Source organism: Clupea harengus, chromosome 23 (assembly GCF_900700415.2).
Source record: "Clupea harengus chromosome 23, Ch_v2.0.2, whole genome shotgun sequence".
In the NCBI taxonomy this organism is placed as follows: domain Eukaryota; kingdom Metazoa; phylum Chordata; class Actinopteri; order Clupeiformes; family Clupeidae; genus Clupea; species Clupea harengus.
In genome coordinates, this window is record NC_045174.1 from 13,229,854 (window position 1) to 13,255,893 (window position 26,040).

Sequence of the window (26,040 nt, forward strand, 5' to 3'; positions counted from 1 at the left end):
CGGAATTACACCTGCTTTTAAAAGGTAGGGAAATAGGTACATGCACATTAAGGAATGTGCAGTTGGTTTGTAGGTTACATACCAGGTTACGTTTTTAAGGCGCAGGTTGTGGCGAAATAACAGACTGCTCACACCTACGCGTTAGAATGCGTTGATCCAACGTGTGTCGGAGGAGGAGTCTGGCGCATGGGGTTCTGTTGATACCAGAGACGTTATAGTGAGATTGACAGGTCAACAAACCAATCACGCCACTAGCAAGCTGTTTACCTTGTAAGTAGTAGCATGCTAACATTAGATAAGGGGGCTCAGACACCTCGCAAATCCTATCAGACGTATTTTTCAGTTACAATAAAGGGTTTTTTACATTGCACAGTGTCTATTTCTCGGTAACTTAAAAAAAAATCTAAGAAAAAAAAAGTTAAACAAACAACTTTTAGGTACAAATACGACCATCTACAGAGTTTGGTCCGCCATCTTTTTTTTTTAAGCTTGCCGCTTTTTAGACGTGAGCATATACGGGATCTGATTAGCTAGCGCCTGTGCTGTCAGTTATGCATGAAAGGCAATTTGATTGGCTGACACATGCTTTGCCTCACGAAAAGGAACATTTTTCAACTCTTGCTGCAAGCAATGCATGAAACGCAATGCAACGGAACCCAACGGAGCCACAAAGGATGACGTCACCGTCAACCCTGACGGATCAACGCATTCCAACGCAAAGGTGTGAATGCTCTGTCATGCCTGAAACTGCACTGACATGATAACATCTTCCTCTCATTTTCTTAAAGCAATGCATTACTCATTGCAAGTTTCTGATGGCTTCATGTCAACACACCTGGTCTTCACTAGATCCATTCAAATAATAATTACTGTCAATGTGTACAGAATATAGTACAGTTTCTCCTGATATTAAAATATATATGTTGTCTTATTTAATCATAAAAGACCATCAATTGTGGTTGAGTTTGTCACAACTACTCTCCATCAGTGAAGTTTCCGGCTCTTTATTGGGAGACTAAACATAAGGCACTTACAGCAGAATCTTTGCCACACAATTAAATGTACACAAGCCCATCTGCATGTAATATGGTCTAGAGACTCTGGAGGGACAAGCCCTCACCCCTAAGCCTGACACTGATTTCACTAACTTTGCCAGATAGCCTGCATTTGGCCTTGGTGGAGGTACCCAATAGGATTAGCCTATATTGTACAGCCGTTTTGTAGCGTTCTTTCTAATAGGATAGGCTACTGAACGGATTTCAATTGTTATTGTCCCTAGCAGAATTTTGGACCCTAGAATATCGGAAAAGTTTCCCTTTAAGAACCACCTTTTGACGTATAACATATGTTGTAGCGAATTAACAACTGTTTCCAAATCTTAAAGTAATTTTTCAATCAGAGTCAGAAGTCCATAGTGCGATAATCTGAAGTTTTATTCCATCCTTGCAGACATTTCATCCAAAACGAGAGTGTTGGTCCATGGAGCAGCTCTGACTAAAACACCCAATGCATTTACTTTTTATACTCATAATTCGTCACTTTCTGCAAGTCACGATCTTCAACCTCCATCTATACTGATCCAATCAGAATATTCCCTTATATCTCCTCATATTTTATCTACGCTTTTGGCCACTCAGAATATTCTTGCTCACCTGTTGCGGGGGAACTTTTGCTTTGAGGGAGATAGACCCTCCTGCCAATTTGCTTGGTATCACTCACTTGGAGGCCTGGTCTGACCTTGACTGCCATCATCTTGTGTGTGTGCTTATGTGCGAGTGTGTGTGTGTGTGTGTGTGTGTGTGTGTGTGTGTGTGTGTGTGTGTGTGTGTGTGTGTGTGTGTGTGTGTGTGTGTGTGTGTGAGTGTATGTGTGTATGTATGTGTGTGTGTATGTGTGTGGGTGGGTGGGTGTGAGTAAGTGACCCCCCTCCTGACTGCTTGTTACTTTCCACTGGCCTGCACCTGCACCCTGGCCTTCATGATGCTTGACCTTACATGATACCCATCCCTGCACACAGGCCCAATGACAATTGTAGCTGCAATTCTGCTCTATGACCACCACAGCACTGTTTTACAATCATAATTTTCAACACATACTGTTAAAACGGCAATTGGCTTAGGCCTACTGAATATTCACTCATTTTAATTAATCAGGGGACTTAAACAGGCTATACAAATATTATAAAATATGTACTGTATGTACCATACTGCATAAAAAGCCGTCTTCACGGACCAATTACAGACTACGGGTAGCTTCTCCTAACAGGTGTCCACATAGCCGACATCTTGGAAAATGGGCGGAAGTTGATTACCTGAGAAAATGTGAACGGTGCTTCTGATAGGTCAGGTTGTCGACACAGGTAGACTCGCCGAAACTGTTCTTCTCCTTAGTGCGATCTAGACCGAAACCAGCACAGGTGTTTTCCGACCCTTTTTACTAATTTCTTGGTTATCTTGCTTCCTGTTTTTTTTATGTAACTTCATAGTAGGTCCAGCCTACTCTTTTGCTACGTGAGAGGCACATATTTTTCTCTAGAGGCTTTGTTTGACGAAACTGGACTAGTCCTCCTATCAGCCTATTGGATTATCGTTACCTTATTTTTTTGCTTTGTATGTAGATGTGGGTGTAATCGCAATAGTTTTGCGCCGCTTTGTGTAACAATGAAGATATTGGGACTTTGCTGTGCTGTTCTTTCGAGTATAGGTAAGCCTACCTTTTTACTTAAGTTGTGAGGTTAATTACTCGGTGATAACTAGGCTACTCGATGCTCTTAATAGCACAGTGCTATATAATTCGTGAGTGGCGAGCGAAAACGGCCTGCTCATAAATCGAGTGTAGCCTACTGTGATTTGAAATACCGGGAAATCCAACGAATGGCCTGCAATCAAGTGATATCAAAGTCCAACTATATCTCCTTTCACACAATACAGTTATAAACTTTTGCCAGAGGCTTATGTCTGGACTTCAGTCAAATTGCCGCTATGTTTTTGATCATGTTTTGACCAGTCCAGTTCCTTGGTGGTGTAAGTGTTGAGAGGAAAGAAAATAACGTTCACAATTCCTTTTTCTTTTTCTTTTTCTCCCTTTCGCTTTCAGGTATTTTGACGTGTGCGGCTCAACGTAAGTAGAGTAGCATACCGGCTTAAAAGGACGGACTTTTACAGTTTTGACATTTGCATTCTGCTCACAGTAACCAAGCCTGTCTGTATTTCCTTTTGGTCAGAATGTGGACGACAACAGCTTCAGAATAGGATTGTGGGAGGATATGATGCAGACGAAGGTGCCTGGCCATGGCAGGTGGACATCCAGGTAAGTGATGAAGTCATTTGAAATTAATGAACAAAAAAATACCCCACTGTACTCTCAACAGTGAACAGTGGTTAGGGTATGAATATTGAACCATGTTTAGGGGGGTGCTTTTTGTAGCATGATGTTGAATGCTAAATGAGAGAGACTAAGGTCATGACCACGGAATAGTATAATTTATTATAATTTGTGAAACTTAATATGGTCTTAATATAGAATATGGTCACTGGAAGAAGGGTTACTCACAGAATAGTTTTGACATCACATGTTTGTGGACGTTACATTTCATTGGTCAACTCTAATGTCAACCTACCTGAATACCCATGACGAGTAATGGTGAATAAGCTGTTGGACACATTGTCAAGAGATCATTAGTTTTGAGTGTATTACGATGAAAGTCTACAAGAAGCCCTCATGTAGTCTTGTTTATAAAAGTTCAGTGGTGAGTTTCACAAATTGGGGCCACTGAGCTTTAAAAGGGAAATATTACTATACATAGGTCTGTTCTGGCGGTTTCAGTGACTAACGTTGAACTTTTGCTAAATTAAATAACCTACTCAGCAGTGTTTGTTTTTCGACAGTGGATGGTATCTTGGGATAGAAGTGCAGTAGGCTCTCCTGTGGTTGACCTTTGTTGTTTAGACACATTTTGACCTGGCAATGTGTTTCGCCAGGAGGTTTAACTGTTTCAGTGAAAGGCTTTGTCACAGGGTTTAGGCTTGAATTTCAGCCTGGATACCACTGGTACCAAAAAGGGTTGGGCAACTTAATTACTAGAAAGCCACTTGAATGTGAGTGTGGTTGACATGGTACACTCAAACACAACTTAATAATTAAAACCGTTCACGGCATTTGAATGTCATTACGATTCTGAAAGGTTGAACTGTTCCTCTTTATAAGTTACACTACTGCAACTCTATGCTTCCACTATGTCCAGTATCAGTTCTAATACTGTTTATCGGATTTGACTCCCACAGACTAGTACTGGCCATGTTTGTGGAGGAACCCTCATTGCAGAGGATTGGGTGCTGTCCGCTGCCCATTGCTTCCCAAAGTAAGAACTATTGAACTACGACAAATGCGTTATTGTTGGGGATTGTTCTGGTGGTCTTAGGTGGGCATGTAGCATGTAGCATGATATCTTTCATATATCTGTATCTGAGGGGTTTTACCCCTGGCTGTTTTCTTAACTGTGAGTGTTCCTAACCCACCGCAATGACAACGTTTTTGGTCCATTGGTTTTGTGTATTGCATGAAGTTTTGTTTGATATCAACAACATGGTCTCCGACAAATATGTCTTGCTGTCTGTGTATGTACGTGTTTGTCTCTCTGTCTCTTTCCCTCTCTCTTACCACCTTCATAGTCCATATGACGTCTCCTCCTACATCATCTATGTTGGTCGGCACCAGCTGAATGGCTGGAACCCCTTTGAGGTGAGCCGCCGCATTCGGCGTGTGGTGATCCCGCCTGAATACTCGGACCCCCAGGAGGGTGACGATATAGCCCTGGTGCAGCTGGACAGCGAGGTCAAGTTGGATGAAAGGATCCAGCCCATCTGCCTGCCTGGTGCCAACACTCTCTTCCCCAGCGGGATGCAGTGTACCACAACCGGCTGGGGGCATATCAGAGATGGAGGTGAGAGGGGGAGTGGGAATAAGAGGAGTGTAACTGCTTTGGGGGTGAAGGAGTCAGTGCAGAAACTGTGATTTTATTTTTATTTTTTTATTTTTTCGGTCCTCTCTTGCTCACTCATGCTTTTTCTGTGTCCTTCATCCCATCTACAGTGTCTTTGCCAGGAGCGGGCACTCTGCAGCAGGTCAACGTGCCAATCATTAGCCAGTCCTCCTGCCAAGCCATGTACAACACCAACCCCAGCGAGCCTGTCGACATCATGAGTGACATGATGTGCGCTGGCTTTCAGGAGGGAGGCAAGGACTCCTGTCAGGTAGGAGAGAGGAAATTGATTCAATGTTTGTGGTTGATTGGATGGGGGTATCGCTGTTTTGTTTTAGTTTAATGGTATTATTAATGTTATTTATTATGCAAAGTATTCATATTTATTATTATGTATTCCATTAGGCAGTGACTCCAACTGCTGGTGTCTCATAGTGCTTAGTAATTCAGTCATTTAATGATGGTCAGAAACCTGTCTGCATCTGTCTTTGAAGGGTGACTCTGGAGGACCCCTTGTTTGCCTCATGGTAAACGGTACCTATGTTCAAGCTGGGATAGTGAGTTTCGGGCTGGGCTGTGCTCAAACCAACCGGCCTGGAGTCTACTCCAAGGTCTCTGCCTTTTCCAACTTCATCAAGGCCAACATTCCGCAGCTCCGGCTCTACGGCGGCGCCGGACGGATCCAGGGGGCCGCAGCCACCATACTGGCATCCATTCTCACCCTCTTCATGGTGGTGCATGTTTTGAGATAGATTCACCCACACACAGGAAAACAAATACCTGACAAACTGCCACACCTCTTACTATGCAAGGTTTCTCATAGAAATCACCTACTCTATGTGAAGCACTCCTTCTCTCTCTTTTTATCTGATGATCACATGACCTCTATTCCAGCTCCAACATGGCCATTCTGTTTAGTACTTTTTTGGTGTTGTCCTACAGCAAAACATGTCGCCATTGGGCCTCTGAAACTATCTAGCTTATCATTTGCAATATGTTGTTACTATACCCATTGTTGATACCATGAATTTATACACGTATTCCCAGCCTGGACCATACAGGTATTTTTATAAATGTAAGGCCAACTATGAATTATTATACATTCCTCATGAAGTAGTGCATTGCACAGTTGATCACATTGTGGCATACAGTATTTTTGTAATTTTTAAAAGTATATATGTGAAAGATCTTGCGTAGTTTTAGATGTATGATTGTTGCAGAAATAAAATGTGATTTGTATCAATTTATCTAACCACTCCAATCTCTTTTTGATGGATTATCGTGTTATCAGAAATGTTTTCCTTCTGGGAAAAACAAGGTCATTTCATGGTCTTGGCCACTAGAGTGCAGCACTGATCAAATGTCTTCAAGTGGTCTTGGAAAAGTAAAAAGTAGAAAAGTAATATAATACATAACCAGAAATATCCCTTTACGCCCTTTATTTAAAAACACTGCTGGTAATGTTGTTGCAAAACTCAAACACCTAAATGGTATCAGCAATCATTCCAGTTATTTTGACAAAAAAAAAAAAGCAAAGTTCTTGTACAAAGATGATCTATGAAGCAATTATTCTGTGGTAAGAACTACATGTCTCTACTCATTCTTCATTCATTTCTTTTGTTCTAAAAAATAAAGTCGGGAAATTCACGAATCAGGAAGTGTTGAATTGTCAGAGAGGATCATGGGAGATCCAAGCTGCAGCTCCTGCTGTAGTGATTCCAGGTCAGCTGGGGTCATTCGGTGTACTTCAAGCCAGTCAGAAAGCAATGATGCAGAGAGAGGGGCAGAGTCATTGTGACTGAAACATGAAACAAGAGAAAAGTCATTGATGGTGTGGAAAACTCAATAATCAAAAGAAAGTGACCTAATTAGAAGAGCATGAATCAGACTTTTTAGGAATAACCTCTTTCAAAACTACTGCTCTCGAAAGACTACACATTGCTTCTTGGCTTTATTCACAAACCTTTCCCTGAGGTCAGAGTGCTGAAGGTCGGTGAGGGACTGTGTCAGAAGGTCATCAAGGTCAAATCCGACACCATAGCCAGCACCACTGCCCTTAGGGGTCACGGAGAACACTGGAGGCAACACATCCTCCACCTGGTATGAGAGAGAACATAGCTGTCAAAAGAGCAAATCGAGTACTGCTAACAAATAAAAAACAACAACAAACAGCCAAGAGATAAGAATAAGTGAGTAGGTGATATGAAGCTGCTGTAAACACAGTTCAATATATGGAATGGAGTTTGACTAATAGAGTCTAACAAGTTGATGACCAAAGAAATGTGATTAATGAAGCTGTAAAAACAGTGAACCAATTTGACATTTGCGAGAAAACAAGCTGAGTCATTATTTTTTGCTTTGTTATCATTGCAAGATGTTGGCCTTGGCAGAGGTCTGCCCTCTCTGAGTGACCTTCAAGTACCACTTGAAATTTGGACAAAGCATAGACTTGTGTAGGGAAAAAAAAGAAGGAATAGAAAAAAACATCTGAAATACCAAAAATATCCAAACATTTGCAGATTCAGAAAATTACCTCTGAAATACTAACCTGTGATTTTGAGAGCTGTAGTGTGACGGTGTGGATGTCTGGGGCCCCACTGGTGCCTCCTGGTGGCCTGGAGTCTGTGTGGCCAAGGCCAGCCTGAGTGAGGTCTGCCGGGGGTCCCTGGGAAGGGTTCTGAGTGTGGAGAACTGCTGGCTGTTCAGGCAGAGTGGGGCAGAGCTTGTCCACGGGCACTGGGTCGAGGCTGGGCAGGGGGGTGTTGGAGTTTGGGAGACCCACTCTGCCAGTGCCGTTGTGGGTCAGGGGGTTGGGGTTAACAAAAGCGTTGAGTGGCGTCTGGAGGTGGGCTTGAGGCTGTGTGTGGGGTAGCGACTGGGAGAAGTTTTTCTGTGGGGCGAGGGGCGACACCTGGGGGGGCTGCCTGATCTGTTGCGGCTGGGATGGGATCTGTGGCTGAGGCGGGGGATGTTGTTGCTGTGGCAACTGCTGAGGTGTAGCCATCCCTGCCGGTGTCCCTGTCCAGCTCTCCAGTGAGTTGAACACTGACGTACCCACAAACCGGCTCGAAGGCTGCGGCGGGACTTTCAACAAATTGTTTTTGGGCAGGGGGCAGGCGGCACCCACTACTCCAAGGCCACCTGCCCCTACAACACTTAGACCCCCTCCGCCTCCAAGAGCCACCAGCCCCATATCGCTATCCTGTGGTTTGCCTAGAGCGAAAGGAAGGACAGTCTGAGCAGCAGGCAACTGGAACATTCCAGAGGGTACGCACTGTCCCACAGGGGGGACAAGTTGAGATGAAGGTTTGAAGATTGGCAACTCGATGTGCTGTTTTGTGGGCTGAGGCTCAGCTGCCTCCATGTTTGACTTTTGAATGGTCTTGCTTGCCGCAGACTGGCTGTGACAGCACGATACCCTGCTGTCAGAGATTTTTGTACCGTTGCTTTCCGGGGACTGGTGTTTGTCAACGCGGCTGTCGCTCATGCGTTTCCAGCGCTCCAATAGACTCTTGTCATTGTCACTCAGCAAAACCCCTCCCAAACAAGCACCCCTCTTGCCCTCCTTTTTCTCCTTCTCCTTCATCTTCCTCTCTCGTTCCCGCGCTCTCTCTTGCCTCTTTCTCCTCTTTTCCTCCCGTTCTCTCTGCCTCTCCTGGGCTGTGATAGGTCTCCTCATATCTGGCGGAAGGGTGGAGGACGATGACAAATTGACTCCTCCCCCACCTCCACCTCCTCCCACCTCTGTGTTCAGCACGGCAGATCCCCCATCTGAGAAAGAGGATGACAAGATATTAATGCAAAAGGAATACTTTGAAACCCTTACCATAGTATGAACCATTACGAGCAGTGCGGTGCAGTCTTACCCCTGGCTCTCTGTCTGAGGGCTGCCTTCAAGGCTGCTTTGGTGTCATCTGAGATTGCTCCCTCTTTTCGTGTGGTCTCTCCTGTGCCTGCTGCCCCTCTGACACCCTTTCCAAGAGAGCGAGACAGGGACTGGGAAAGAGACTGGACTTGGGAATTCGACAGAGATAGCGAGGGAACAGTACTCGGAAAAGAAGGTGGAAGAGTAGAGGTAGCCTGAGGCTGAGACAGAGGGTGGTTCTGGGTAGTCTGTGTCTGAGACGTGTGATTGCAGGGGGCAGACTCTTGTGTCTTCGGGCACTCCCTCATTGGTTCAGTTGGTGGAGTACCCTTGGAGGACGTGGGGGTGGTCAAATCAATGATGTCCGCCTGGCCACTGTCGGAACTGGCACTCGGCATGTCCACATCCTGACACCTTTCTGGCTGGTTCAGTAGTGGTAGTGAGTTGGTCGGGTGAACAGACTGCTTACAAAATGGAGGTATTTGGTTGCTAAAAGGCTGAGTGGCGTCAACAGTTGTTCTGCAAGTGTCACCACGCTGGTTAGTGTTTGTATCTGCTGGCTGGGGGGGATGCATTGGGTCTGCTAATGTGCTGTTAGCATCGCTAGCAGTTGGTGAGTTGCTAGAGCTAGAGCCCTGGCTCTGGAGGGGTCGGAACTGGATCCGTGGTTTACTGGCTTGTTTGGTCACATGGAAATGCTGGATCTCGACAAGAATGGCCTCCTTGATCTGTTCCCGACCCATAGGCTGCCGGTCAAACTCAAAGTCAAAGGCAGGCACGCAGATGGGTTCGTCGTCAGTGTCGTGATATTTGCCGAGGTATGGGTGCTCGAGCGCCTGGCAAACACTCATTCTCTCTCTCGGATCAAAGCGCAACATGGCGCCCAGCAGGTCCAGTGCGGTAGGTTCGGCCTGCGGATATAGCTTGCTGAGGGGCACAGGGTTATGAGAGGGAAGGCTCTTCACGTACGCTCGTACCCTTTCCGCACCAATCATGCCAACCAAACCCTCGGGCGGCTTGCCCAGCACAGCCAGAATCAGCTGCAGCTGGTGAACATAGTGCTTACCAGGAAACAGCTGCCGGCGTCCAAGCATCTCCGCAAAGATGCAGCCCACTGACCACACGTCGATGGCCAGGCTGTAGTGGTGCAGCGACAGCATCAGCTCTGGTGCCCTGTACCACCTCGTGGCGACGTACTCGGTCATGAAGGAGCGCGACTCCTCGGTGTGGACTGTGCTGAGGCCCCGAGCCATGCCAAAGTCGCCGATTTTCAACTCGCAGTTCTCGTTCACCAGCAGGTTGGACGGCTTCAGGTCGCGGTGGATGACATTGGCCGAGTGCACATACTTGAGGCCACGCAGCAGCTGGTACAGGAAGTAGCGCGTGTGCTCTGGTGTCAGTGGCTGCCGTGAGTAGATGATCTGATGGAGGTCGCTCTCCATCAGGTCAAGCACCACATAACTGAAAAGAGAGATGAGTATGAATAAACAGACCAACAACTAACAAAGAGCAGAAATACAAGACCAGCATTGAAGCATTATAAATTAACCAAAAATAATGAGTAAGCTATACTTATATATATTTTTTTCTTCTGTCATTTGTCACGCATCTCTCTTTGCCACTAGTTTCTATCATTCTGTATGTTTACAAATGCATAGATAATACTTAACCAAGAAACACTAACACTGAACAGAAAAGCATTGCAAATTATCGATTCTACAAAATAAAGCTGAAACCATTAACATGGAGGACTGTGCCATCATAAAAGAGGGGGATTAACATCTGAACATAGACAGGGTTTATTACAGAAAGGGGAATAACAATAGACAACTGCATCACATTAGCAGAATTTGACTACACAGGTTGTAAAGACCTGTATCCAGTAAACGTACACAGACTTGAAGGCTGATTGTGGGACACCAGGCTGTAGAATGTCTTTAATTGCAATGATGTTGTCATGCTTAAAATGTTTCAGAATCTTGAGCTCTCTCAGTGTGCGCTTGGCATTGGTAACCACCTCAAAAGCATTTGGGATCTTCTTGATGGCAACTGGCTCACCTGCATAATAAAATGACGCCTTAGTATGGAGCACAATCACATGTAAAGTGTTTCAATGAGATTCAAGGCATTATGATTATGATAAATGTTAAACATTTCTTTTAAAACATTTCAACACTTCCAGTCACAGGTTTACACATTTTCTTTTACAATAATAAAGGAGACTCTTACCATTGTCCCGTCTCCTGGCAGAGGATACTACACCATAAGCCCCTGTTCCAATGGTCTCGATGATGTCATACTCCTCGCCAACCTCGAAGATAACATCTAGGGAGTGGGCTTTGAGTATATCCAAGTTCTTGGCAGCGACTGTGTTGGCATCAGTGGCGTCACAAACATCGCTATTGGGTGGAGGATGCGGATCAGCTACTTCTGGATGACGACCCTCATTACTGTTGCTCTCACCCCTGCTACTGTCAACCACTGCGTTTTGAGTTGCCATGGTAGCTGCATCTGCAAGATCTCCTCTCTCGATCTCCTTGGACATCTTTATGGAAATCTGCATTCAGAGGAAAATCGAGAGGCATCTGATTATAAGCCTCGGTAGTGTGAGGTCGATATGAATTGATAGCCAAAGACTTGTGTTTAAGTATAGGAAACATACGATCTTTAATTTACATAAATAAACTATTCAGAGACACGTCGGCTCACCAACAGTACAAAACAATATGCGAGACACAAACAGTACAAAGCAAAATGCGGCATACAAACAGTGGCGTACACGATGCCCAGCTTCTCCACTACGTCACCCAACACGACTCCAAGGCAAAACACCACGGCACTCTGTGTAAGCTTGGATCTCCTCCACCACAACAAACAAATCACTCAGCTGGATGTCGATGGCAAGGGACTCGAGCACACAAAAGACAAAAGGCAGCTCTACCGATAGCTTACCTGACGGGGCTATATCCAGGTGAACTAATTAGCGGGTCTCCCTCCTTCACGTCACCATGTAGAGAGACGCATGGTACGTCACTAATGGGGATACACCTCAACTATGCCACAGTAGTAAACATTTCAGTTTACACACCTTCACCCATGAATTCTGAAAGATGCAAAATAGGCTAAGCTATCGCAGAGCAGGCCGCCTTTAAGAAAACCCGTAATATAGACAATGAAATTAAATGTGTCGGGACCAATTCTACGACAAAAAAGGCTACAATTTCTTAAAGTGAATAGAGGCAAATCTGCCCGACAAAGCAAACAGCGACAGCGATATGAAACAAGCAAGGCCCTGAATGTTGTGGACTAGCCAGCCATACATCATAAGTAGTCATATGTGAAACACATAACTCGTATAAACGTAACTAACCTTGTTGTTTTAACTGAACTAGGAACCTAAAGTCTATGGCCAGAGAAGATTACAACGCCTCTTTTTACGCAAAGGCGTGTGCGCCTGTAGACTGCATTGTCTCGCCCTCGTCATATTGTAGCAAGCTGTGAAGCTATAATCAAATCTATTCTCATCTATAGGTCTAATTTCTGACAAGCGCACTAAAACATAATTACCTTATTATTATTAACAGAGACAGCGGTCCGTCTCATCTATCCGGTCCCAGCATGTCGAGGTTTCGCTATCTATCAACGATGTTTTACTTCCTCATAGATTTCCGTCTACTTTGAGTGGCAATGTCGCCTCCAGTAGATTGTCTTCTTTGACGCAACTATCCAATAGAATGTGAAAGCTGGTACAATGGGCGGTCCTATTTGGATAAATAGTAGGCTCAGTACTTGGGCGGTGCCGATTTACCGGAGCGGTGTGCGGGTTACCAACAAACAACATTGCGTTAACACCTAATTGACAATGCCGACATTCATAAGCTAACATTACATCAGGCTGAATTGCCAGTGACTTAATATTTTATAAGATTTTAAGACAACTTTCAATGCAGGAAAATAATTGTATCATTACACAGATTTCATTGTTTACCTTTAGACCTAAACACATGTGAGAATGTTTTTTTTTCATGTGCTGAATGACCTTTTGTGGCCAGGATGTGTAATGCAAACTCCGCCTACGTGATTCATTTTACCATAGGCTCACATCTCATTCAAAGACCATAGATATGAGATCTTCCATTCCAGTGTTATTCCATTTAAAATGACACTGCCCACCTGAAATATGTAACACGAGCCCACTGCTGAATTTCACGGTACTTTGAACAAACAGAGTTGCCATTTTTTTTTTTAAACCAAGGCATTTGCATGAAAGGGGGGAAATGTTAAAATAGGTGACAGTTAACAAGTTAACAGGATTTTTCAATAATTGTAATATTTAATGCAATCCCATTTGATTTGAACTAGTTTCAAGTTTTAAACGATATTTATCCTAAATCACAAAAAGGCAGCCTAATATATTGTCATGGAAAGACAAAATATGGACATTTAAAACAACATACATGCCGGGTCTCAAATAGTCTCACACTTAACTCAAAACTGGGATGGCAACACGACAGACTTGACACAGTAGCCTACTCTCTAAATTTTGAGACAGTGCGTCGACGTGGTGCAGTGCAACATCTGCACAATCCGACCAATCAAACACTTCAGTTTGCTGTCAGCATCCAATCAGAGCACTGGGCTGTTTTCTTACACGTTGCACTGTTAAGTAGTTCAATTCTACATTTAAAAGTTCCAGGCAAGTTTAGGAAAGGACATCTTTGCCGGAGAAGGAAGTATTGATGACATAACTTTTTTCCAAACACATGCAGGTTGGGAAAATAAATATTTAGAGTACTGGACGCTGAATGACAGAGGGAAGCTACCTGTAACGCAAACGGTGGGCTACTTAATCTGATTATGTCGTCGCGAAAACGCTCATCTGGGGTCCCTACGTGGGAAGGAAGAATGCGCTTTCTGCTATGCTTTGTAGGACTCGTTTTATCCGTGTACGCTCTACACGTCGAGCTATCAAAAGAGAACAACCCGGAGTACAGAGCAATGTGTGACCTCGCGGATTCCGTTAGCTGCTCCAAAGTCTTTACTTCCAGGTATTTGGCTTGTTTTCAGGAAAACGTAATTATTAAAACTACCGGTAACTCATCTTGACTTTTGCAACAAATGTTGGAGCTTCTGTAACATGTAGGCCTTGAACGCATGCGTTACAATTTGCATTTGTTAGAGAAGGTGTACACACGAGTAAAGCTATGTTAACCCTATAAATACCAAAAATGATTCTCAGATTTACCTGATTAAAAAAAATGTCACAAATAAAAGTCGTTAGGAATTCACTTATAATAAATTGTGGACATAACATTCAACACTATATAGCAGTTGAGGAGTTATTTCTTAGGATCATATAACAACTGAGCTATTTTTGATATTGCAGATGGGGACGTGGTTTTGGGTTGGTCCAGTTGTTTGTTCCAGCTGACAGTGTACTGAATCAGCCAAACAGTGTGTTAGGCATCCTATTCTACACACTGCAGCTGGGTTTAGGTGAGTTGCACACTATACACCTGGAAGAGCATTTGGATATCAGACAGCGACATCACACTCATACTTTTTCAGTTATTATAAGTTTGACATTTGTTTTTTCTCTCCTGCAGGCCAGTTTGTGTCTAATAGATCAGCGCTCCTCCTTGTGATCTCTTCTTGGGTTTCCGTGGCTGGTTCTGTGTATCTTGCTGGTATTCTAGTCCTGGTTTTAGGAGATTTTTGTGTGGTTTGTGTTTCAACTTATGTTGTCAACTTCGCTCTACTTTACACCAACATGAAACGAAGATATGGATTGGAAGCTGGAAAAGAGAAGGAGAAAACTGGATGAGAAACCCAATACCCTTTCTTGAAGTTGCTGAAATTAGTATGAGTGCTGTGTGTGTGTGTGTGTGTGTGTGTGTGTGTGTGTGTGTGTGTGTGTGTGTGTGTGTGTGTGTGTGTGTGTGTGTGTGTGTGTGTGTGTGTGTGTCTGTGTGTGTCTGTGTGTGTGAGAGAGAGAGAGAGAGAGAGAGAGAGAGTTAGTGAGAGGGAAAATAAGAGCCGAAAAATCGAAGCTTTATACATTACATAAAGATGGAGTCAAGCCTCTGTGTTCACTTTTAGAAGTAATTTATCATCTCTGATTTCCTAGAAGGAAAATGAAAACATTAAAAAAAAAAATGAAATCCTTAAACATTTCGGTTCAAACCTTTAATTTGATAGACAGGGTAGGGAAGGAAGATATGGACTCCCTATCAAGTCATATTGGACAGATCACATGCTGTGGATGAGGATAGCAGCAGAGGGTGCTGTTGCTGTAAACAGTTAAGCAAAGCTCAGTCATTCAAACTTAAACATCTCATAACAATTACACCACTAGAAAGTAGAAACAGTGCAAATCCTTTCAGGTGGTTGCTTGACACTACTATTAGGCCTACTACTACCGCTTTATGAGTGAAATGGGACAATGTTGAATCTGTTCAGGAGTGTTGACCTGAGTTCTGTCATTGTTTACTAATTCATACTTATGAAACACATCTTAGACTGTATTGAGCCTGACTGGGAATGGGATGGGAATAAACGTCAAATCTGAACACAAAGCGTAAGCTGGATACCCTGCTTAACCACATCTGTAATGTAACTTTACCATTGCCGTTACGAGGCAAGAGCAAGTAGTGTGTCAGCTTCACAAAAGTCTCCGCAAAGTACTACATTTTCATTTTCAAACTTTTCCATCTCATCATCAGTACTGACCATTGACTGTGACATACAAAATGCAACCCATGTTATTTTCTCAGAAGTGTTTAAGTGTATATAAATGGTGAATTATAATAAATACTATATCATACAGGTACGTAAAGGTCCTCGTCAAAATGTTAGGATTTATCCATTGTCGTTCAAGCTGCCTAACTGCTGCGTTGTCTATTCCTTATTTTCCATCCTCTTACCGCTGTGAATACATGGTTACTTACTACTTTTAAAAATAAAGGCTTTTGAACTCAGAGTTGTAGCTGTCCTGTTGTTTTAAGACTATAGATGTGATCCATATTCCCTATTCCATAAGATCCATTTTGACCTTTAAAGGTACAGTGAGTGAATGCCATCAATACTAATATAGATTCTCTGCGAAAGAAATCTCAGATCAGGAATCATCCACAGACTCAGGCATCTCTACCATCTATTGCTTTTATTGTATGTGTTCAACACATCGAAGGTGTGGGACACTCCTATGGTGGCTTGGTCTGGTGGAAGGTGTTAAGACATGCTAATGCAACCGTTTTGTTTTTTTGCAGTTCTGACAACTAATATTGTATGTAAGGTGAATGAAACATTAAGATGAATATGTAAATAATTCCTGATTCCCACACTACCTCTTCCTTCTCTTCCTCCTCCTTCTCTTCCTTCTCCTTCTTCCACCTACTCCATTCTAGCACTCTGCTCCTCCCACTGAGTGCTGCTTGTGTCAGTTGTGTCATACATTTCAAATAATGTAACTTTTCCATGAAGGAAATGAAAAAAAACCCACAAGGGTACAAATATAAGCCAATATATAAGCTAATTAATGACACAAACATATCAAACAACATCAGCTTATTTCTAGAATAGAAATTGAATAGAAAAGCCTTTATTGTTATAGTATTTGCATACAATGAAATTTGGAGCGCTGCTCCTGTTGGTGCGACAAGGGACAACATATAACACAACAACATGTAACATAACAACAGTACAAAAAGCTTAAAAAAAGTACAAATAGCTAAAAAAAAAAAAAAGAGTTGCGGTGGCATAGATTGCACGTACTTCCCTGAGAAATGAATGACACTTACTGGGCTATTTCATCATATGACATTACATCATTCACTGTACTCAAAACTCAAAAGAGTTATTTTCAACAAAATTATTTCTCATCAGTGAATGGTTGCTTCATATTTTATTTACTGTTCGTCTGATATACGTAACATGCGCTTTCAAGCCTCTCTTTACTGTTCGTGAAGATAAACAGTACATTCTTTCTATTGCAGAAGTCTCTTACATGGTTAAAGACTGACTGGTGCTAATACATCACTGATTTGAAGACTTCCAGGCAGTTGGTTTACTTACACCTACTTAGGAATTATAGGGATGGGTCAGTGATGTAAAACAGCTGAATCATCTGAAGAACAATAAAGAAAAGTGCTGGTAAGACTTGAAAATTAATGGAGGACTGAATAACATTGTGTATTGTGACAAACAGAAAATAATGTAAAGTGATACTTTTTGTACTTTTCAATCAACCTACAACAGAAGAGAAAACTTCAGGAGGAAGGAAACAATTGCCCTTACAAATTATGTAACAGGAAACAAATCAAAATTATGATTAATAATGAGAAACATATGCACATATGCATACAAACATACATGCAGAAAATGTAGAGATGTATAATTCAAATACATGTAGTTGTGTTCTCACCCAAATTAAAGTTTAATAGACAAAGAAGGGCACTGATAAATAATTAACCTGGATCAATGTCACACACTGGTTGTCAGAGTGGTGGGAGTTTCGTGTCAAGAGAAAAATCAAGGTTGTTTTTGACAGATAAATAAAAAAATGCTATTAGTATTAAAGAATCACTAATAGTTCGTATTTGTCATTTTGTTTCAGTCTGCGATTAACAGTACTTACTTTGACATTGTGAGGCAGGAAGATTTTTTTACAGTGTGAGGATAATACCCTTTGAACAACGTGTCTGTCAACCTCGCGTGCATTTTGAACAATAGTAAAGTCTATTTGTTCAACTTAAATGCCACTGTGGCATCAAAGTTGTGAAATGTAACCAAACATGAGGCCTACCTGGTTTAACATGTTAATCATCCTTGTCTTTTTAAGGCCAGTGGTGAAAGCACTGGTACATAGACAATGCTTTTTACATCACAAACCAAAATTCCTTCAGAGAACAGTCGTCTGTTCTGAACCATTACTCAATTCAGTCAATGATGTGACATTTCCCATCTGTGGCCTTTATTCAGAGGCTTTGTCCGATAAAATCAACATTGTTTTTTGTGCTCGGGGGCCCCCATATCGTTGAAAGACAACTGGTCCAACCACGCAAATATGCAACTTGTCAAATGAGATGATGATTATGAGCATTCCTTCGTTTCTGGCTGTGGAAATGTGTACAGAAGACCAGTTGTGGCCCTTATTTTTTTCACATGATATACCTTAACATTACATGAGCATGTCTCTCAGTGGTGGATCATATAGCCTAATAGTGGACAGGCAATCCCTGGGGAAATCCATAGCAGTCATCCAGTGGTTTGGCATTAAACCACATTGACTGAGATGGCTCCTGTCTTAAGGCCGAATCTAGAAGTGGGCAGGGGTGGGCAATGCCCACCCAAATTTCTGATCTGCCCACCGAAATGGTCAACTTTATTCTGACTTTTCAATCTGCCTCGTCAAACACGTTTATTTAATTTGCCCTGTCGAAACTTTCTGATCAAACATGAACATAATTTCTAAGTAATAATTGCAAGCATTATTTAAAACAAACCATGGGAATGTTAAAAAACATCTATTGTTATAGCTAGTTATTGCACGGATACCTCAGAGAAACCAGTGGAGACGTCTAAAGCGGATTATCTCCACGAAAATGAACCTGTTGGAAATGCCAGAGACTCATAATTATTCAGAGGTAGTCCACCGCCTGTCAAAAGTCAGAGGGTCCTCTAGCTATTGCTCACTTGATAGAAGTAGGCTACAAATAAACAAAGATATTTAATCAGGAGCCAAAGCCCCTGCTATAAGAGGATGGATAACATTTACTGTACTAGATATGAGCATTGTGTTTCGTCAAGTAAATGTCTTCAAGTTTTAAAATCGATCTCCACACAGCACTAATCTTCACTTTTTTTCTAGCTGTCTCGTCCATATTTCCATTTGCCTTCTCCAACAGAACACCTCTATAATTACCGTTGAATAGATCACCTCTAGCCTAGCAACTGCTTTCGCAATTTTGTAGCATGAGCACACTATTCCTTAATGTACATCTACGTAGGCCTTCGATCAGGGCCTTAGTAGGCTTTCGATCAAGGCCTTGGTAGACCTTCGATCAAGGCCTTAGTAGTCCTTCGACCAGGGCCTTAGTAGGCCTATGCAGGGCAACATCTGAGCCAGTCACTTTGGACAGAAATTCTGTGTACAGTAGAAGTTAAAATGGTGTTGTTTTTCCATTACCACCAAAGGGCTGTCTGGAGGGGGAAAAGGCCGCATTTAATGAAAAGAACCCATTGACAACTGTGGGTGACAACATGTGGGTGAGTCTAGTCTGTTGGGATTTTCTTGTGGCACATGAAACATTGTATTAACAAAGGGCAAATATAGTCCACTCAATATCAGCAAATTCAGGATGCAATTTCATGAAGCCTGTCAACAAACTGAAGCCTACAAGACATTTTCTACAGGACAATGATTCAAAGCATATCTCAAATTGAACTATGAAGTACTACATTCAAAGCAGACATTTACCACTGGATATCCTGCAGTCCTAAATCTTAAACAGGATTGAAAATCTGTGGGTACATTTTGAACATGTCCATACAAGACACTAAATGTGTCAAAGTCCTTTACTGTTTAGACTGACGGTTTTGAGAATAACACTGAGCTAAAAATACTTAAAAACAGAAAAAGGATTCACCCCCCATTCACACACAAACACAGACACAATATGAGCAGTCTATATCAGTCTATATCCTTTATGTGAGCTATTGCATAAGAACATAAGACATAAAGCTGTACCCATAGAGACTGGCTGAGAACCCTAATGTAGACGTGCAATCAGGGACATGAGTCTCAGAACAGAAGAGCCTGAATCTGAGTGCCTGATTCAATATCATGTAGTAAGAAACGTATTTGCTAGTGCCACCACAAAATAAATGGATCAGTGGAGGGTAACAAGGAAGTGCCCAAGAAAATAAAAGGTATATACTGAGGTCAGAGAAGAATGGAAAGGAGGGATGATGAGAGACTGTGTGACGGACTGGTTTTAGAGGAGGGGTTGACGTGACAAAGCAAGTTCACGTATATATAAAGAAAGAGAAGATGTTTTGAGCTACAGATGAAGTATAATGGCTTCATCGGGTGGTTTTTGTTTGCTTATGATTGCAAGTTTTTTGGTCCGGGGTAAGTTTCTATGTGTCTTGAATACATGTGGAAGTTATCACGTAGACTTGTTTGAATGTTTCACTCTTGTTAGGTAACAATGCAAACACTGTGACTAACTTGTCTAATCTTTCTAGTGTTGGTTACAATGACTTTAAGATAAAACTTTACCAATTTTCTATTTAACAATAATAATGAAAAATATTCATCAGTTCTGAAGTTCCTTTGATAGGGACAACCAACAAGGAATGAGGGGCGTTCACGTGTGAAAATTGCAGCATTAGTGTGACCTTAAATGTAGCCCTTTAGTTGTCACTGAATCCAGCTGTTCATTTTGTGATATTCCTGAGGTTTAAGGAGTAGTGCACAAGACCCGAAATACTGTGACATAAATTAGTCATGCAGTAATGACACTAACATGATGATCTTGAGTCACACACTACATAACATTACCAATCTTTCATTCCCTAGGATCATACAGCCAGTTAGATGGTAAGTTATTTTCCTGACTATTTATTTTTGTTATATTTCATTATAAACCTCATGTTAAATATAGCTGTCTTAAGATACGTTAAAATGACAATAGGAAAGTTAAGGTTAATTAGCCTAAATCCTATGTATAATAGTGTCCTACTAGAAACTCACGACAGCCACTCGATTCTTGTCAAGCTGTAGACTTTGTACGTTGTGACGGTAGGCTACTTGTGTGGAAACGTCATGACAACTTGTCGTTCGAGTGTACGACGTGTGGTTAGTAAATAATGACACTGTTTCTATTACAAATATACAAGAATAACGAGTTGTTCTAATTACAGCTGAATAACAGCATTAGTCTCATTATGTTAAAGCCACACCTCGTATTTGTAAATGTTGTTACATATTTTATTAACACCCTGTCTCCCGAAGTTCTCGCGGTGGAACAAAACGTTTTGTAAGTGTATACTTCATTCAGCCTATTTTGGACAATTACTCACCACAGCAATTATACAAGGAAGAACAGATAACAGTATAATAGCAAAAGTATTTCAAGAGAACATATACAAACGCAGGACCAACTAACACCGTACTATTGTACACCATCCTCGCTGGATACAAACCCCGTCACACAAATGCGGTCACGGACCCTCTACATCGAAATGTCCGTCCGTCTCACAATAATACTGCTCCTGCATCCCCAAGCGGTCACCTGCCAAGCTTGCCTACGGGCTATCTGGCATTTATCTTGCAAAGGCTTAACAACTATCCTTTGCAATGCATTACCTCATTTCCAAATGCAACCAAAACTTTGCATCACACACAATTTGGGACATTTATGTTCCTGCTCCTGCTCCGCATATGTTGTGCGTTTAAACTTTACGTTTTCCCATTGCTCAGTGTGTGGCCAACCTGCAGTCAGCACCAGGATCGTTGGAGGACAGGATGCACCTACAGGAAACTGGCCCTGGCAGGCCAGTCTGCACAGATTTAGGAGACATTTCTGTGGAGGGTCTCTCATTAACAAAGACTGGATCTTGACGGCTGCCCATTGTTTTTCAAGGTATAGAAATCACAATATTTTTATTATTAAAGGTATCAATGACAAATGTGTGATGAATGGTCATGGCAAAACAAAAAGAGAAAAGAATTAAATGAAAATGAAATTCACTTAGAAGGTATTACATTCAAAGTGTTGAGATTTTAAACGGGAAACTGCTCACACTGGGCACAGGAGTGCATAAGTTTAACTCATTGTGTTCGCTGTCAGAAAACTGCAGCAAACAGGTCAGGTGAGTGTTAATGACATAATAGACTCTTCATGTTCATGGAGGTTTTTTTGGGGTGGGGCATCTAAGTGTTTCTGACTTGTTTTTTTCTCCTGTTTTCTGACCTGATATACTGTATATGTGTATATAACAAGTAGTTAAATATACAGCTTTCTGCAAGCTAGTATAAGAACAGACAGATATTTGACCTTCCTTTGTATAAAGGTTGTATTTTATTAACCCAATACGATGTGTCAATGTTAACTACCCCAGATCTATGTTCACTTTTTGATCCAGATTTGTAATATGCCATTACTGTTTTGTGAATTCCCCTTGACACCTTAACTCTGTTACCCTCATGTTTTAAGCACGAGACCTAGAGGACTGATAGTCTACCTTGGCCGTCAAGCCCAGCGGATCAGGAACCCTAATGAGGTGGCCAGAAGAGTGGCTAGAGTGATCCTGCACCCTCGATATAATCGAAGAACGAACAACAACGACATTGCTCTGCTGAGACTCAGAACCTCAGTTCAGTTCACCGACTTCATCAGGCCCGTCTGTCTGGCAGCCAGCGATAGTGATTTCCATAGTGGCGTGGACAGCTGGGTCACTGGATGGGGCGACATTGAAGAGGGAGGTGAGTCAGTTCACCAAACAGTGGTGTAATAAATAATCAGATGTTTAATGTAGCTACGCACAAAGTTTATGAAGCAGATCAACTCAACATTTTTTTTTTTAACTTATCAGGATTTAAGTGGAAGGTATTATATAATATATAAACAATGATAACAATAAAAACAACAACAACACTATTTACAATGCTCTCAGGAATTTGTGGTAAAAAAAAACTATAAAAAACTAAATCTTTGCTGAAATGAAGCAGTATTGTTTGTAAAATAATATGTGTAAGAAGCATTTCTAATGATTGGTTGCCTTAAGTTCTGATTTGCAGCTATAGTACTGTATAATATATAGAATGGATGCTAGTTGTAACTGTACTGAAGAAACAGATGTTATGAGTCATTTTATAATGTTTTTTTACTCCCTCTGCACTAGTTTCCCTCCCATTCCCACAGATGCTTCAGGAAGTGGAGGTTCCAGTGGTGGGTAATAGACAGTGCAACTGCCTGAACGGAGCTGGAACGATCACAGTGAACATGATCTGTGCTGGTCTACTCGCTGGAGGAAAAGACTCATGTCAGGTGAAATAAATGTTGATTCTTATGACAATGATTTAAATGTCACGTTTACTAACTGGAAACAGTGGTAAAATAAATTAATATGACTATGGCTGTTGATTGAGTTCCTAAAACGCCTGTGGACATTTTTTAGATAAGATTAGATTAGATTACATTTTATGGTCATTGCACAGAGTACAAGTACTGAGACAACGAAATGCAGTTTAGCATCTAACCAGAAGTGCAAAAAAGCGGTAAAGTGGGTATGTGCATATGTATAGTGGTAATATGTAAATAAATAATATATATACAGTATGAATTAAGGAAATATACGGAGTATGAACAGATAGTATACCAGTGGTAAGACTAGCAGCAATAGAAGTAGGTAGTGCAGCTATGATATACAGTAAGTATATATAAAGTGCAGGTGTATGCACAAGTGATGGTAGTAAATATCGGATATCAACAGAAAGATGAGGAGAAGTATAGAAGTGATGAAAAATTAAATAAATAAAAAAGCTGTAAAAGATTGCTCGTAAGTTTTATAATGAAGTGATAGGTCAATGATTATTCAAGCAGTTGGGATAACTGGAAGGGCAGTTGGGATAAACACTTACACTGGTCATGATATTAAGTGATATCCAAAACAACTATGTGTCCAGGGAGATTCAGGAGGTCCAATGGTGAACAAGCAGAACACTGTGTGGGTCCAATCTGGAATTGTTAGCTTTGGCTATGGCTGTGCTCGACCCGAACTCCCTGGTGTCTACACAAGGGTATCGCGTTACCAGTCCTGGATTAGAAAACGCGTTAAGCGTGAACCACCAGGCTTTGTCACATTCTCCTCCCCTGGAGCCGATGGTGACAGTAGCCACTCCTGCTCTGGACTTCCGCCCCCACCCCCACCCTCCCCGGATGTGACAACCCCAGCTCCCACTGACAGTCTTTCAGCTGATGGTGAGTGGAATTCCAATGGACCTGTTGTTGGCCGTCTCATCCTTCAGGAAATGCCACTTTTCTTTATTGATGCTGGGTTGCCTCTCATAGTATCTCAGGCGTGTTGTTGTTTTTTGACAGTTTGCGGCACAACTCCACTCAACCCCAGGATAGTTGGAGGACAAGATGCCCCTGCAGGCAGCTGGCCCTGGCAGGCTAGTCTGCAGAGGTTTGGAAGCCATTTCTGTGGAGGTTCACTGATCAACAAGGAGTGGGTTGTATCTGCTGCTCACTGCTTTTCAAGGTCAGTAGGGGTTTGGCCCAAGGAACGGATGCTGTAAGAACTAGGTTTGGTGCTAATTTACGAAAAAGAATGTTATAGGTCGTATACGCCACTCATCAATTCATGTTGATTCGGTTGTTGTTTTAAACCTGGATATCCATCGTTCAGAAGAAACATCACCATGCATTTGGGCTGTTTGTTCTGACTAAAACCAATGTCTTTTTCAGCACCAATCCAAACGGGCTGACTGTGTACTTGGGTCGGCAGACCCAGCAGGGCAGCAATCCCAACGAAGTGTCCAGAACAGTGGACAGAATCGTCTTGCATCCCAATTACAACAGTCGCACCAGTGACAACGACATTGCTATGCTAAGACTCAGTTCTCCCGTTCAGTTTACTAACTTCATCAGACCAGTTTGTCTGGCAGCCAGTGGCAGTGTGTTCAAAAGTGGCACAGACAGCTGGGTAACTGGATGGGGCAACATTGGAGAAGGTGGTAAGTCAAGTCAATAGCGTGTAGGACAATTTGATGTCCACAAATATTTGGATGCTACAGCTGGGATATCTTAAAGAACAGCAAAAAAAGTTTAAGCAATCAAACACATTCAAAAAGTTCCTTCACGTGTGAATTTGTGTCCAGCTTAGTATTTGATGAACAATCTTTTTTAGCTCAGTCTCCTCTTCCTCTTCAGTTGCTCTCCCATTCCCCGAGACCCTACAGGAAGTGGAGGTTCCAGTGGTGGGTAATACAAAGTGCAACAGCCTGAACGGAGTTGGAACGATCACAGAGAACATGATCTGTGCTGGTCTACTCGCTGGAGGAAAAGACTCATGTCAGGTATTGTAATAGTTTGGTGCATATTCAGCTCTCATGAGACTGTAGACATGGATTGTGCCAATCTACTTCAGACCAAGCAATGTATGATAACGTTTCTTACAATAATGTGTTTGTAGGGTGACTCAGGAGGTCCAATGGTGAACAAGCAGCAAACGGTTTGGGTCCAGTCTGGGGTCGTCAGCTTTGGGTTTGGCTGTGCTCGACCTGAACTCCCTGGTGTTTATTCAAGGGTGTCCCGCTACCAGTCCTGGATCGGCTTCCAGATCCAGAGTGACCCACCAGGCTTTGTCACATTCTCCTCCCGTGGAGCCGATGGTGACAGTAGCCACTCCTGCCCTGGACCTCAACCCCCGCCCACACCCTCCCCGGATGTGACAACCCCAGCTTTAACTGAGAGTCTTTCAGCTGATGGTGAGTGGAATTCTAATGGACCTGTTGTTGGCCATCTCATCCTTCAGGAAATGCCACTTTTCTTTTTGATGCTGGGTTGCCTCTCATAGTATCTCAGGCGTGTTGTTGTTTTTTGTCAGTTTGCGGCACAACTCCGCTCAACCCCAGGATAGTTGGAGGACAAGATGCCCCTGCAGGCAGCTGGCCCTGGCAGGCTAGTCTGCAGATGTTTGGAAGCCATTTCTGTGGAGGTTCACTGATCAACAAGGAGTGGGTTGTATCTGCTGCTCACTGCTTTTCAAGGTCAGTAGGGGTTGGGCCCAAGGAACGGATGCTGTAAGAACTAGGTTTGGTGCTGATTTACCAAAAAGAACGTTATAGGTCGTTTACGGCACTCATCAATTCATGCTGATTCGGTTGTTGTTTTAAACCTGAATATCCATCGGTCAGAAGAAACATCACCATGCATTGGGGCTGTTTGTTCTGTCTAAAACCAATGTCTTTTTCAGCACCAATCCAAGCGGGCTGACTGTGTACTTGGGTCGGCAGACCCAGCAGAGCAGCAATCCCAACGAAGTGTCCAGAAGCGTGGACAGAATCGTCTTGCATCCCAATTACGACAGCGACACCAGTGACAACGACATTGCTATGCTGAGACTCAGTTCTCCCGTTCAGTTTAGTAACTTCATCAGACCGGTTTGTCTGGCAGCCAGTGGC

The 26,040-nt window shown here is 42.5% G+C and overlaps 4 protein-coding genes across 7 annotated transcripts in view; 3 read left to right on the top strand and 1 right to left on the bottom strand.

Moving 5' to 3' along the window:
- Positions 1–2,337: 2,337 nt before the first annotated feature.
- zgc:92313 (uncharacterized protein LOC436869 homolog) lies at positions 2,338–6,228 on the top strand. The gene is made up of 7 exons (XM_012819021.3): positions 2,338–2,703; positions 3,097–3,120; positions 3,224–3,309; positions 4,284–4,360; positions 4,671–4,942; positions 5,092–5,252; positions 5,476–6,228. The coding sequence occupies exons 1-7, from the start codon at positions 2,661–2,663 to the stop codon at positions 5,731–5,733; spliced, it is 921 nt and encodes a 306-aa protein (XP_012674475.1). The 5' UTR covers positions 2,338–2,660; the 3' UTR covers positions 5,734–6,228.
- Positions 6,229–6,405: 177 nt separating this feature from the next.
- On the bottom strand, positions 6,406–12,542 carry mapk7 (mitogen-activated protein kinase 7). 4 transcript variants are annotated; one of them, XM_031561143.2, is made up of 8 exons: positions 12,414–12,453; positions 11,799–11,949; positions 11,076–11,403; positions 10,739–10,904; positions 8,848–10,307; positions 7,530–8,752; positions 6,945–7,078; positions 6,406–6,779 (listed from the first exon to the last, which is right to left on the bottom strand). In XM_031561143.2, exons 3-8 carry the CDS (start codon positions 11,389–11,391, stop codon positions 6,626–6,628), a joined length of 3,453 nt encoding a protein of 1,150 aa, XP_031417003.1. In that variant the 5' UTR covers positions 11,392–11,403; positions 11,799–11,949; positions 12,414–12,453; the 3' UTR covers positions 6,406–6,625. The 4 variants fall into 4 exon arrangements, with proteins under 4 accessions (XP_031417003.1, XP_031417002.1, XP_031417004.1 ...); XM_031561142.1 differs by lacking the exon at positions 11,799–11,949 and having other exon boundaries at positions 12,414–12,542; XM_031561144.1 differs by lacking the exons at positions 11,799–11,949; positions 12,414–12,453 and adding an exon at positions 11,626–11,792.
- A 922-nt stretch (positions 12,543–13,464) lies between these two features.
- vkorc1 (vitamin K epoxide reductase complex, subunit 1) lies at positions 13,465–14,786 on the top strand. Its single transcript, XM_012819022.3, has 3 exons — positions 13,465–13,894; positions 14,233–14,342; positions 14,453–14,786. Exons 1-3 carry the CDS (start codon positions 13,704–13,706, stop codon positions 14,668–14,670), a joined length of 519 nt encoding a protein of 172 aa, XP_012674476.1. The 5' UTR covers positions 13,465–13,703; the 3' UTR covers positions 14,671–14,786.
- A 2,154-nt stretch (positions 14,787–16,940) lies between these two features.
- LOC105892712 (transmembrane protease serine 9-like) overlaps positions 16,941–26,040 on the top strand; it is a 10,124-nt gene continuing 1,024 nt past the window's right edge. The window contains exons 1-11 of the mRNA XM_031561563.1: positions 16,941–16,944; positions 21,331–21,493; positions 22,067–22,335; positions 22,755–22,900; positions 23,539–23,833; positions 23,954–24,116; positions 24,323–24,591; positions 24,788–24,933; positions 25,050–25,344; positions 25,464–25,626; positions 25,833–26,019. Of these exons, the coding sequence (XP_031417423.1) occupies positions 16,941–16,944; positions 21,331–21,493; positions 22,067–22,335; positions 22,755–22,900; positions 23,539–23,833; positions 23,954–24,116; positions 24,323–24,591; positions 24,788–24,933; positions 25,050–25,344; positions 25,464–25,626; positions 25,833–26,019 (2,100 nt within the window). The remainder of the gene's footprint in view (positions 16,945–21,330; positions 21,494–22,066; positions 22,336–22,754; positions 22,901–23,538; positions 23,834–23,953; positions 24,117–24,322; positions 24,592–24,787; positions 24,934–25,049; positions 25,345–25,463; positions 25,627–25,832; positions 26,020–26,040) is intronic.